A 13,091-nucleotide genomic window follows, 5' to 3' on the forward strand; every position below is an offset into this window, starting at 1 on the left:
TACTGTAGAGCGGTGTATCCCCTCTCCCTCCTCCCTGACTCGAGGTTGCCAGATAGGCTGCAGGATACAGCAGGAACGTAGGCTGCTACAGAAGCTTCCATTGGCAAGTGACGAGTCCTACACAGAAGGCTAAGTTTTTTTTTTTCTGTTAATTATGTTTATGCATCAAATGAGAGATGTTTTGCAAAGTAATTATATATCGCAAAAATGTACTAATGGCGATTAGCCAAATATAATAGTAAAGATGTACGCTCGTATGTGACAGTACATTGTTAGAACATTAGCTGTTAGTATACTAACGGTAGGTATCTGTCATTAACGTAAGTACAAGCAAAAGCCTCGGTCACTGTGTGTAATCGATATCAAAGATACAGCTATTCATTTAGCTGACACTATAAGTCAAAGCGACCAGCTGTATTTTTTAACTTACTCTACAGTACACGTCCATAACGCTAAAATATGTGATGTGAAAGATTACATGTCATTCTATTATTTTTGGCTGTAGAACTTGCATGATAAACAAGTAGGCTACAAAACTTTCCAAGTGGGACACATTATTCACATAATAGGCTGCAATGTGCTTTTCATTGGTGTTATGGACGTTAGAAAAAGTTATTTTACCGTGGAATTGCGCCTATAGTGCTTCCAATTTGATGACCCACCTCCTCCAAATGAGCTAACGAAACGTTACTTTGCACGAACATGCATAACTTTGTTCGACTGTCATGAATATTTGAAATGTCCATTTACATCAAATACAAGTTAGTCAAACATAGATGAATCTTACCTGTCCAGAAATTCTTCTCCGTTTTCAGCCGTCTCCATCTTTCAAAGGCATCTCCTATACAGATCCTTGTTTTATTTCGGACTTTGTCACGAAGTATTTCGGATTCATAACGAGTTTATGAGTTTATCAGTTTATCTGATTCTTTAGAATTTTTTTTTTTTTTTATCATCCGATTCCGACACGTTTGTAGCTGCAGCTGTGGTAACTAGAGCAGAGCTGGCAACCCGGATGCCGCAACACTACTGACTTCGTGATTGGTAGATAGGTGGAGGGTGACGCATCAGACCAAAACACAACATGACAACATCAACATCAGTTGAGGGCTGCAACTTCACTTTTTAAATGACAATATCCTGGCCGGACTACTGTTGTCAGTGATATAAGTATTTGAAATGAACATGATTTCTTAATGTCTAGTGACATATCAGGGCCATTTTATGATTAATTTAAATACATTTCTTACATACAGCTCCTTTAATGGTTATAGTTGAACCTCAAAAGAAACAATCTTGTTTCAAGAACAAGACATGCTTTATTCAGAAAATTGTTACAGATTGACCAATGTTTAATACACTGCAAAAAGCCTGTATTAAAACTAATGCACTAAACTAAAATGCACCTACTGTAATTATATATAAAATGGGTTGAGCAGAAAACCCTTGGTAAAAAAATTCAAAAGTATCTAGCCTTTAGTACCATCTAGATTATCATGGATCTTTAAACTATACTGAAATGCCTAAAATGATGTGAGTTTAACCTTACATTATTTTTCTCGTAAGTTTTGCTCGTTTCAAAAGGAGCATTTGTTGCAGCGCAATTAACATTAACTGAGATTACAGCCTTTTAGGGAGCACTAGTTGTTTATGGATAATATAATATAATAACCCAAGGAATGTGCTATCATATCCATGCAGTGGAAATTGAGAACTTTTAGCCTATACGAAGCACATACTGTTCATGTTACATGACTGATGAGGCTGCAAACCCATGCCAGAACATAGCCCACACGCTATGTTTTCAGAGAAACAGCAAGCCCAAATCCTTCACGCCTCTCTACGTTTTTCTACCTTGCTTGGGCAAATGTGCAAAGACACTATTTCCAGATAGTATTTTCCTCTCCCCTTCTTCTCAGCTGGAGATTCTGTATTAAGGTACATTTTGTACACAGGAAGATGGTGCACACTTCGAAGTGGGCGATACTGAGGACAAATAACTAGCCGCCTGCCGCACTGAAAAGCTGTGTGCCTTTTTGCAGATTGCTGCAGCCCAGGATTGCTCATGTGGAAAGAATCACTTTTTTCTCTTCCTCTAGAGGTTGGTAAACTGGAAAGCGCTTCCCGACTGTAGCTGAATTAGATGTAAATTGGTTAAAAACACTCTAGAGAGAAGCTCAATAAACTCAATTAAATAAATACAGTAAGTGTATTAGGATTTTGCATAGTTTTTCCTTAGTATAATCCCATGATATATGTCTGTTATCTGTCTATTACATTTCCCAATGCACCGAACTCTATGGTGTGAAGCGTTACTAGGCAATTTAGTAATGATTAGGTAGCACACGATGCTAGAGATATCTTGTATCTAGACATTTTGAGTTGTATGGCTCAAAGTTGATTGCATGTTGACAGTGTTTCCTACTTTCTGCCTTCCTAGCCTTGTTCCAAGATGCAAGTGTGTTGAAGCCTTGACATGGGTCATGTGAAAAGGCTGAAATCAGATATCAACTCAAACTATTAGCATGACAGATACAGCTAGAACTGCATTAACTGTTCATTACACAGCAATTAACACACAGCTAGAGTTAACAAATATGAGATGACCCAGAATTTCAGTATTATGAGGTAACACCACAAAACTGGTGCTAAATGAATTACATTCTAAAGTGTAAGCAATTCCTCTGTGCTCCCATTAGAAAGTATTGTTATCATGAAAAGCAATCACTGGATAGCATGGCTAATTGTCCAGCATCAAAGGCCCACTTTGAAATTAGCATAGACACTCTTAGAAAAAAAGGTGCAAAATCTGTCACTGGGGTGGTACCCTTTCAAAAGGTACTAATATGTACCATTTAGGTACTAATATGAACCCTTTAGAGATAGGTACCCTTTTCAAAGGGTATTGTTCCTACCATTTTTACTCAAGTGTGAATAAATATTTCTGTGAATACAAATGTGAGTTTGCACAGTTTTTACATGAATAGCCTTAGCTAAGTGAGCGACTACATGCACAAGGTTAGCAAGTGGCGTAAAATATGCCCAAACCATCTACATATAGGGGCTTTCCACACAGCAATTCTCATCAGACATACACTCTTTACACTCTCTAAAGGCATACTTTTTTCTTATGAAATGTATTTAAGATTAAATGTCATGGTACTATAGATCACAGGAAGCAAATGCGAGTGAAGATACTTTATTTAAACTCAGTCCAAAGCAGTAGCCAGAAGACACGGTGACGCAGGGACTTAAATGGTCAACCCGATGAGTGAAGACAAACGGTGCGAAGAATCCCAGGTGAATGAAGAACACACTCCAAGCACGATAAACACTCCACGGAACGAGACGATCAGGAACAGGATAACCAGACAGGGACACACCAAACAACGATCTGACAAGGATGAGAGAACAGCAGTGAGTATAAATAGTGTGGTGGTGATCAACTGCAGCTGGTGCTGTGATGATGAACAGCTGGAGCGGATCAGGTAATGCCATACAGACACGCCCCTCACACACGTGCGTTCATACAACAACATAAACACGAGACAAGAAGGGACAGAGAAAACGTCTACCGTGACAGTACCCCTCCTCCTAAGAACGCCTCCTGGCGTTCTCAGACTCCCTTACCTGTCGATTGTAATCATCGATAAGAGACTGATCCAGAATGTCTCTAGCAGGAACCCAACTTCTCTCCTCCGGACCGTAACCTTCCCAGTCCACCAAGTACTGGAATCCGCGCCCCCTCCGTCTAGAGTCCAGAATGCGATTGACCGAATAGGATGGTTCCCCATCTACGAGTCGCGGCGGTGGGGGAACCGGGACTGGCGGATTAATGCGAGCATAAAACACTGGCTTGACTTTGGATACATGGAACACGGGATGAATTCTCTTGTACGCAAGAGGAAGTTTGAGGCGGACTGCCACCGGACTAACAATCTTGGTAACAGCAAACGGGCCAATAAATTTGGGAGCAAGTTTATTCGAGACGGATCGGAGAGGAATGTTCTTGGTAGAAAGCCACACTTTGGAACCGACGACGTATACGGGAGGCCTCCGCCGGTGGCGATCGGCCTTGGCCTTGGTGCGAGCTCCCACTTGGAGTAGAGTCTCACGGGCTCTAGTCCAAGTGCGCTGACACCTCTGGATGAAGGCGTGAGCGGAGGGGACCGCGACTTCGGATTCCAGACTAGGAAAAATTGGTGGCTGGTAACCTACACTACACTCAAACGGAGATAGGCCGGTAGATGACACTGGTAATGTATTGTGGGCGTACTCCACCATTGACAGTTGCTGACTCCAAGAGGAAGGGTTCTTGGAAACCATACATCGCAACGTTCTTTCCAAATCTTGGTTGGCTCTCTCAGTTTGACCATTGCTCTGAGGGTGAAACCCAGAGGACAAACTAACAGTCGCCCCCAGTAATTTACAAAATTCTCGCCAAAATTTGGACACAAATTGGGGACCCCTGTCGGAAACCACGTCTACCGGGAGGCCATGTAACCGAAAGACGTGATCTACGATGGTTACCGCTGTCTCCTTAGCTGAAGGTAATTTGGGTAAGGGGATGAAATGTGCTGCCTTTGAGAATCGGTCCACCACAGTTAAAATCACTGTGTTACCCTGAGAGGGCGGGAGGGCGGTAATGAAATCTAGAGCGATATGGGACCAGGGTCTCGAAGGCACCGGCAGCGGCTGAAGTAACCCATCTGGAGGTCGATTGGAAGACTTACCAATGGCACAAACTGAGCAAGCCAAAACAAAATCGTGAATGTCGCGAGCCATACGTGGCCACCAAAACCATTGCTTGACTGAAAAACCAGTGCGATTAACTCCTGGATGACAAGCTACGCTGGAACTGTGACCCCACTGGATAACGTCCGACCGTAATCCCTCCGGCACAAAAAAACGATTCGGTGGACAACCGGGCGGAGGCGTAACCCCTTCTAAGGCCCTCTTGACCTTCGCTTCGATCTCCCATGTGAGTGTTGAAACAAATATGGTCTCGGGTAAAATACACTCGGGAGTAGACGGGCGTTCGGAAAAATCAAATATGCGAGATAAAGAGTCCGGCTTGATGTTCTTAGAACCCGGACGGTAAGATAGAGTAAAATCAAATCGACTGAAAAAAAGTGCCCACCGAGCCTGCCTGGAGTTCAATCTTTTGGCAGTTCTGATGTATTCTAGATTCTTATGATCAGTCCAGACGATAAAAGGTACCCCCGACCCTTCTAACCAGTGGCGCCATTCCTCCAACGCCAACTTGACTGCCAACAACTCTCTGTTACCAATGTCATAATTGCGTTCGGCAGGGGATAATCGATGTGAAAAAAAACGCGCAAGGATGCATCTTGTCGTCCACAGGTGAACGCTGGGATAACACTGCTCCTACTCCCAACTCTGACGCGTCGACCTCCACCACAAACTGACGTGATGAATCAGGGGTTTTAAGAATAGGAGCTGAAACGAAGCGGCTCTTCAGTTTAACGAACACAGCCTCGGCTGATTCGGACCACCTGAACGTAGTTCGGGGGGAGGTCAAGGCAGTCAGAGGCGCGACTAGCTGGCTGAAATTGCGAATGAAACGCCGGTAAAAATTGGCAAACCCCAGAAACCTCAACAGGGCCTTGCGAGAATCTGGACTTGGCCAATCCACCACAGCCTTGATCTTCTCAGGATCCATCCGCATGCCCTCGGACGACACGATGTAGCCTAGAAAAGGAACAGACTGTGCATGAAAATCGCATTTCTCCGCCTTGACAAAAAGCCCATTCTCTAGCAACCTCTGAAGCACTCGTCGGACGTGCTGCACATGCTCCTGGAGAGACGAAGAAAAAATCAATATGTCATCCAGGTAGACATATATGAACTGATCGATCATGTCTCGCAGCACGTCATTAACCAGTGCCTGGAAAACTGCTGGGGAGTTGGACAGCCCGAACGGCATAACCAAATATTCAAAATGCCCCCTAGGGGTGTTAAAAGCAGTTTTCCATTCATCTCCCTCCCTAATGCGAACCAAATGATAAGCGTTACGTAAGTCCAATTTTGTGAAGATAGATGCTCCCTGCAACCTCTCGAAGGCTGAAGACATTAACGGCAAAGGATAAGTATTCTTTACCGTGATGTTATTCAACCCTCGGTAGTCAATGCAAGGTCGCAAAGATCCATCCTTCTTCCCCACAAAAAAGAATCCCGCCCCCGCTGGAGAAGAGGAAGGGAGAATGAATTTGGCTACTAGAGAATCAGAAATATATTTCTCCATAGCCTCTCTTTCAGGAATCGAAAGTGAATATAACTTGCCTTTAGGCGGAGACTTACCTGGCAGTAAATCTATAGCACAGTCATAGGGACGATGCGGAGGGAGAGAAGCAGCACGAGACTTACTGAACACTTCCTTCAGATCCAGATACTCCACGGGCACGTTAGACAAATCCCCTGTTTCCTCCTGCAACACAGAAACAGGTACAGACGGACAAGCAGACACAAGACAAGACTTATGACATTCCTTATTCCACTCCAGCACAGCTTTATGAATCCAGTCCACACGGGGGTTGTGTTTGATCAGACAAGGATGTCCGAGAACAACGGGTGCCAAAGGTGAGTCCAAAATAAAAAAAGAAATAGTCTTGGTGTGATTGCCAGAAGTAATGAGTGTGATGTCTTCAGTGGTGTGCGAAATGGTGGGAAGTTCTTGACCAGTTAATGCATGAACAGAAATCCTGTGAGTGAGGGGTCGAAGGGGAATCTGGAATGTGCGTGCGAAATTAGAATCCATAAAATTACCTTCCGCCCCGGAATCCAACAGTGCAGAACAATCGTGCTGGTTGGTTGACCATCTCAGTCTTACCGAGAGGAGGGTGGAGGTAGATGTAGCTTATGAGGTCTTCCTGGCGGAGATCCCACCCGATAGTAGCCTCATGTTTACTATCGGGCTTGGCCTTTTACCGGGCAGTTGTACGCAAAGTGACCAGTCCCTCCACAGTAAAGGCAAAGGCCCTGGGACCTCCGCCTCTCCCTCTCCTCTCGGGAAAGCAGAGCTCGACCCACCTGCATGGGCTCGTGATCGTCGACGGGGCTGACCACGCCCCTGCCGCTGGATCGCCGGCCGTCGAAATCTCCGAGAGGGCGGGTGGAAGTTGCTCTGCGCTCGACTCTGGACAGTCGAGCGTCCACCCGCAGGGCAAGGTCGATCAAGCCATTGAGATTGGTGGGGAGATACAGGGCATAGATCTCCTTCTGGACGTGGTCAGCCAGCCCATGCAGGAACATGTCCCACTGCGCCTCCTCGTTCCAGCCACACTCCGCCGCCAGGGTCCTGAACTCGATCGAGTAATCCGATACTGAACGTTCTCCTTGACGGAGTTCAGCCAATGTCCTGGCCGCTTCTCTTCCTGATACCGCTCGATCAAACACCTTCCTCATCTCCTCCGCGAGGGACTGGAACGAGGAACAGCATGGGTTCTCGTTCTCCCACACCGCCGTTCCCCAGAGTGCCGCTCTCCCAGTCAGCAGTGTCAGCACGAATGCCACTTTCGTTTGTTCATTGAAAAAAGTGCGTGGCTGTAAGGCAAAGTGCATGGAACAACGGGTTAAGAATGCTCTGCAATGTGAAGGCTCACCCGAATAGGCTTCTGGAACCGGTAACCGAGGCTCCGACTGGGAGAGGCTTCCAGGTGGTGCGGAGGGAACGGCAGGTGTGGGGGGCGCAGCGGGGACACGTAGGCGCTGGATCTGCTGGGTGAGCTCAGACACCTGCGTCACCAAGGCTTGAACTGCGCGACTCGTGTCGCCGATCTCCTTCTCTTGGGAATTCATTCTTTGAATGCTGTGATGTACAAAATCTTCAATGGACGGTGACGCACTCGCTGCTCCCATTTCATGGTCAGATCGTTCTGTCATGGTACTATAGATCACAGGAAGCAAATGCGAGTGAAGATACTTTATTTAAACTCAGTCCAAAGCAGTAGCCAGAAGACACGGTGACGCAGGGACTTAAATGGTCAACCCGATGAGTGAAGACAAACGGTGCGAAGAATCCCAGGTGAACGAAGAACACACTCCAAGCTCGATAAACACTCAACGGAACACGAGACGATCAGGAACAGGATAACCAGACAGGGACACACCAAACAACGATCTGACAAGGATGAGAGAACAGCAGTGAGTATAAATAGTGTGGTGGTGATCAACTGCAGCTGGTGATGTGATGATGAACAGCTGGAGCGGATCAGGTAATGCCATACAGACACGCCCCTCACACACGTGCGTTCATACAACAACATAAACACGAGACAAGAAGGGACAGAGAAAACGTCTACTGTGACATTAAATATCTATGCATCAGTGGTGTTCATTACATTACATCAAAAAAAAGAAACCACATACTATTCTATTTAGAATTTTTATATTAACCATGCAATTAATGTCTGCAACTATTCCAAAATAATAACCAAAAACAGTAACTATTTAAACAATATATTTTATTTGTGAACTGATGTTCAGCTGGTTTTTTTAATAGTCAACTTATTTTCTGATCATCAGTCATCAAGCTTGGTTAACATTGGACACAGATATACCTTTTGTTTCACCAAGTTGATTGCTTACTTTAAAAAAAAACAGCCATTGTGTTTTTTGGCAATTTTCATGTTTGATTTTAATGTGACATAAAGCGGTGATATTTAAGTGGCTGATTTTTTTTTACTTAGTTTGTAATTAGTCTTCCCATTAGCGCCATAATGTTGTTCATTGAGACCGATTCACGAACATGCACTTCCTCCATTCCTGTATACAATTCCATCTTAACATATGTTATATGGCTACCAAGAGTATGTGATGTATGCATGGAAAGTTGTTCCTACATTTTTGTTGTACTAAAAAATAGTATGAAAGTTATTGAATCATTATGATTTGTTCATGAAAACATTCGTACAAAGATATCACACACACATTTGTACATAGGCTACGCATGGCCCATGAATGAGACCACAGTGTTTGGCTACTTAGAATATCCACGTTATTCTCTAAAGCTAGATGGTCAATTTTGAATGGAGAAGACAGTAATTTACAACAAGTATTGATTTAAAGTGTCTTTGCGACATTATAGTCACGGCCAGTCTCCAACGATGTCTGCTATTCTCTGGAAAGACAGTGAGAAGTGTTGTGTTTTCAGTTAGCATCTAGCTACAGTTTGTGTCGGCTCAAGAAAAACAGATTGATGCGCATCTTGACAACAAAGCCTTTCTGCCAAAGTAGCTCTCTCTCACGAGAAGAAATCACTGATCGATCCATCTTCCAGCAATTTGCTTTTCTCATTTAAAGTATGATTTATCAACAAATTGAGCTTTAAGAAGATGTTGGCAAGCGATTTAATGGTCGTAGTGGATTCATTTTCTTTTCATTATGTTATTACACGCTTGGGTAGTCGGCGGTATTGTGAGATATTCTAGTTGTCGTGATGAGGCATGGCGTCTTGCGCAGTCTTCTGGTGGGTAGACACAGGTCGCAAGACTGGAGACGTTCCATTTGCCCCTATTTCCTGTGAACTGTCATTAGCATGCCCATCATAACTCTGAATGATAGGCTTTCAGGGTGGAAAGACACCAGGCTCTGGGGCTTGTCATTGTGTAGTTATTGAATGATGAATGAAGAGAGATGATGTGAGTTTCAAACACTGGTCACAACTTGATGACTGTGTAGGGCTCTGGTTGGATTTTCCACAACCCTTTGATGCCACCATCTCAGCGGAGTGCGAATCTCCGCTGTCAGATGTGGTTTTTAAACTGGCTTAGTTGAATTTTGATTACCGTGAACCATCAGTTAGTAGGGCAGGCAGTGGATGAGAGTGCAACCGTTTCACATCAGCCAGTATTGGACCAGTAAAGGGTAAAGGAATTTTCTGTCGTTTGCTTCTAATTGTTTGTGCGGTACTTCAGTTTATAAGAAGGGGAGAGAGAGCAGGTCATTTGTCCAAAAATACCTTGGACAAAATTGTAGTTTAGGACAAGTGCCTGTTCTTAGAATTATACTCTTATTTTTATTTTTGGTTTAATATGGTTTTGAAAAACTTTTGTATCATTTTCAAAAAGTTTTAATGTAATTAATTCAATTTAATGATATCTAATGATGGGGTTAAAATGCAATCACATTTTTTCTTACTTTCTTACTCCATGAATCACACCATGTGACATTTTACAGCCTGAATATTACCTTATCATAAAAAGGTTAATTTATTTGATATTTAAGATACTTGTTGATACTTTTAATAAAGCATATGCCAAATTCTACATGCAGTTTTCCTATCAAAAACTTGATTATTTTAATGAGGCTTTTTTATTCAGTATATCATGATATTGCACAACCCTGAATTTTTTTTTTACTTTATGCCCCTAACATAATATCAAAAATGTATTTTAATTCAGAAACTAAAACATTATTATCACAGAAGAGATAATTCAAATCATTGTATGTTTAAACTGCATTTTTAATGTGTTTTTGAATAAATGAATAGATCCAGAAAAAAAAATAAACCTCATTTCATTGACCCTGGAGTCAGGTGTTTACTGTTGGAATTCCTGCAGTGATCTGCCTTAACATGCAGAGTTTAGAAATACCCCAGCGCTTTCTCAGCTAGCAGCAATTGGCACAAACTCTGGAGCTCCTCGCTGGCTAATTACTGCTCTGCTATCCAGGATGCTGGAATATATTAACACTTCCGTTTAGGATTTTTACCCCTTGCTACATGTACATACACTTTAAGCTGTTCTCATTGTAAACTCGATGAGGAGTGTTTTTTGTTAATTTCTTTTTCAGTAGCTTGGAAATTGTTAGCATTAAAAGTCGTAAAACCGTTTTTTTTTTTTTTGGGTGGTGCTGGGTGTAAAAAGGGGCAAAAAAAGCATTTTCCACCACACACTTTTTTTTTTAGCTGGGGTGGTTCAGTTGGTCGGCCAGCTGGTATCCTAGCCTGAGTAGCTAACAAGCACATAAACCCCTCTAAAACTATAGTAGCAAATAGGACTAACCAGCTTGAAAGCTAGCTAAGACGTTGCATATCTGAGGCTAGTTTAGGTGTGGCCAGTTATCAGGGCCGACGCCACGAGGGGGCAAAAGGGGGCATTGCCCCCTCAGATCTGATTTGCATTTGATCTTAGTTTCCGAAGGGAAAAATGGTCCCCTCAAGAATTATGAATGCCCCCTATTTTGTGTGTCCAATCCAAATTAAATGCATCTTAACCAGGAGATCAAGGTCTTTTGGAGTGCTATAAACTTCTAGGCAGGTGTGTTGGGGGAGGGTGTAGCTAGACTCTGAAACCCTGGGCTAGTTTAGGCTGTTTGCAGCATTGTAGTCTCATAAGGAATTTTAGACTTCTAGAATTCTCCAAAAACAAGAGTTAAATGGCTGCCAAACAGTGTTTTGGTGGTGCTGCGTGATAAGTGTCACTAGAGCATATTTTGTTATAAGACTTGACTCCATATTTTGAAAGTCTATTCATAGACTACCTGTCAAAAGTTTTGTTTTTTAAGAAGTTTCTTATACTCACCAAGGCTGCATCACAAAAAAAACTGTAATATTGTCAAATACTATTGCAATTTATAATAATTTAGTTTCTATTTGAATACATTTTAAAATTTAATTCATCATGGCAACCTTGAATTTTTAAGCAGCCATTTTCCTTGTGGAAACTTTCCTTGTGGAAACCTTGTTGAAAAAAAGTTTTTTTTCAGATTGTTTGATGAATAAAAAAGTTCATTGAACAGCATTCATTTGAAATAAAAATCTTTTGTAACATAAATGTCTTTTGTCAACAAAATAATGAAGTGTGATGCATAATGATGAATTCTTTAAATTTTAGAAAAGCTACATTTTTCAAGGCTTATACATTTCCTCTTGTATGGACAAGGTTGCATCATTATTTTCACCTTAGAACCTCAAAAGCCTCATATTTAGTTGTTTTTTTCTTCCCTATTCTCTTTTTGTGTATCTGATAGACTGTCAGACAGCATATATGTGGTACTCAAGTGAACCAGTTACCCGGGCACCTGTTCTGTTTGGCTCATGTTGAGCTTTGCTTTAAAAAAAACGTATTTTTGTTGTTGTTGGATGAGCTTTATAGCTGCTGATTAAGCCCATGGCTCAAACCCTTAGGGGGCTCGCTGACCTGAACTAACGCCCACCTCTCTCTTTTCTCTGTAGGTACTACCAGGCAGCCTAGAGAAGGAGAGGTTCCCGGAGTAGACTACAACTTTGTGACCGTTGAGCGGTTTGTGGAATTGGAGAAAAGTGGAGCTTTGCTTGAAAGTGGAACTTATGAAGGTATGTTGGCCGATTTGCACAATCATATATCAAGTTATAGTTTTTGTCCCAATATTTCATTGCTGGGATTAGGGATTTGAGCAAGCCCTAACCTAACTAACCAACTGCTAGCCAAGTATTACATTTTGGTGCATAACTCAATGTGCTACAGACATGAGTGATACCTCAAATCATGGAGATTCTTGAGGTGAAGAGTGCTATTACTTCTCTAAGTGGTGAGCAATACAGTCAGCTAAAAAAGTCCATTGGTTTTCATTGAAGGAGGAAACTGTACCATATCTGGGATCGAAATATCAGTTGCTGGGTTTCTATCCAAGTTTTGGGATGCTACATAAAAATGATAGATTGAAACAAACATTTGTTAGACAAACTCGCAATGGAAACACAGTTTCAGAGAAAATTCCTAGATGTGACTCTGCCTCAACCAAGGTATATGACTGAATAATTCTCTCAGAGAACAACAGAAAACATCTCGCTCTGGTCATTCTGAAACGCTGGAGCCAAAATCTGTTATCAAAATCAATGACTACTATTACGTCCTAGAAGTGTATGACGCGCTCTCGCTCCAAGACAAAAGGATCTGCTGCTGATTGCTAGCAAACTTGAAGTTAATCTGAGCATTTTATTCGTGCACTCTAAACCGCAATTAATTTATTACAATTAATAATGAGCCACGGTGCCATCCCCGGTGGCAACAACTTCTATTTCCATTTCTATTATATGCCATTTTCCCTGGAAGTGACAATTTTATTTTCGTAAGCTTATGGTATGGCAA

The 13,091-nt window shown here is 42.4% G+C and overlaps 1 protein-coding gene across 12 annotated transcripts in view; it reads left to right on the forward strand.

Annotated features, from left to right (window-relative positions):
* Positions 1-13,091, forward strand: part of magi2a (membrane associated guanylate kinase, WW and PDZ domain containing 2a) — a 287,056-nt gene that overhangs the window by 149,825 nt on the left and 124,140 nt on the right. For all 12 annotated transcript variants that reach the window (XM_077234024.1, XM_077234025.1, XM_077234027.1 and 9 more), the window contains exon 3: positions 12,197-12,316. In XM_077234024.1, the coding sequence (XP_077090139.1) occupies positions 12,197-12,316 (120 nt within the window). The remainder of the gene's footprint in view (positions 1-12,196; positions 12,317-13,091) is intronic.

The sequence above is a fragment of the Siphateles boraxobius genome, unplaced genomic scaffold, assembly GCF_051911475.1.
Source record: "Siphateles boraxobius isolate OS27281-9 unplaced genomic scaffold, OSU_SipBor_1 19, whole genome shotgun sequence".
In the NCBI taxonomy this organism is placed as follows: domain Eukaryota; kingdom Metazoa; phylum Chordata; class Actinopteri; order Cypriniformes; family Leuciscidae; genus Siphateles; species Siphateles boraxobius.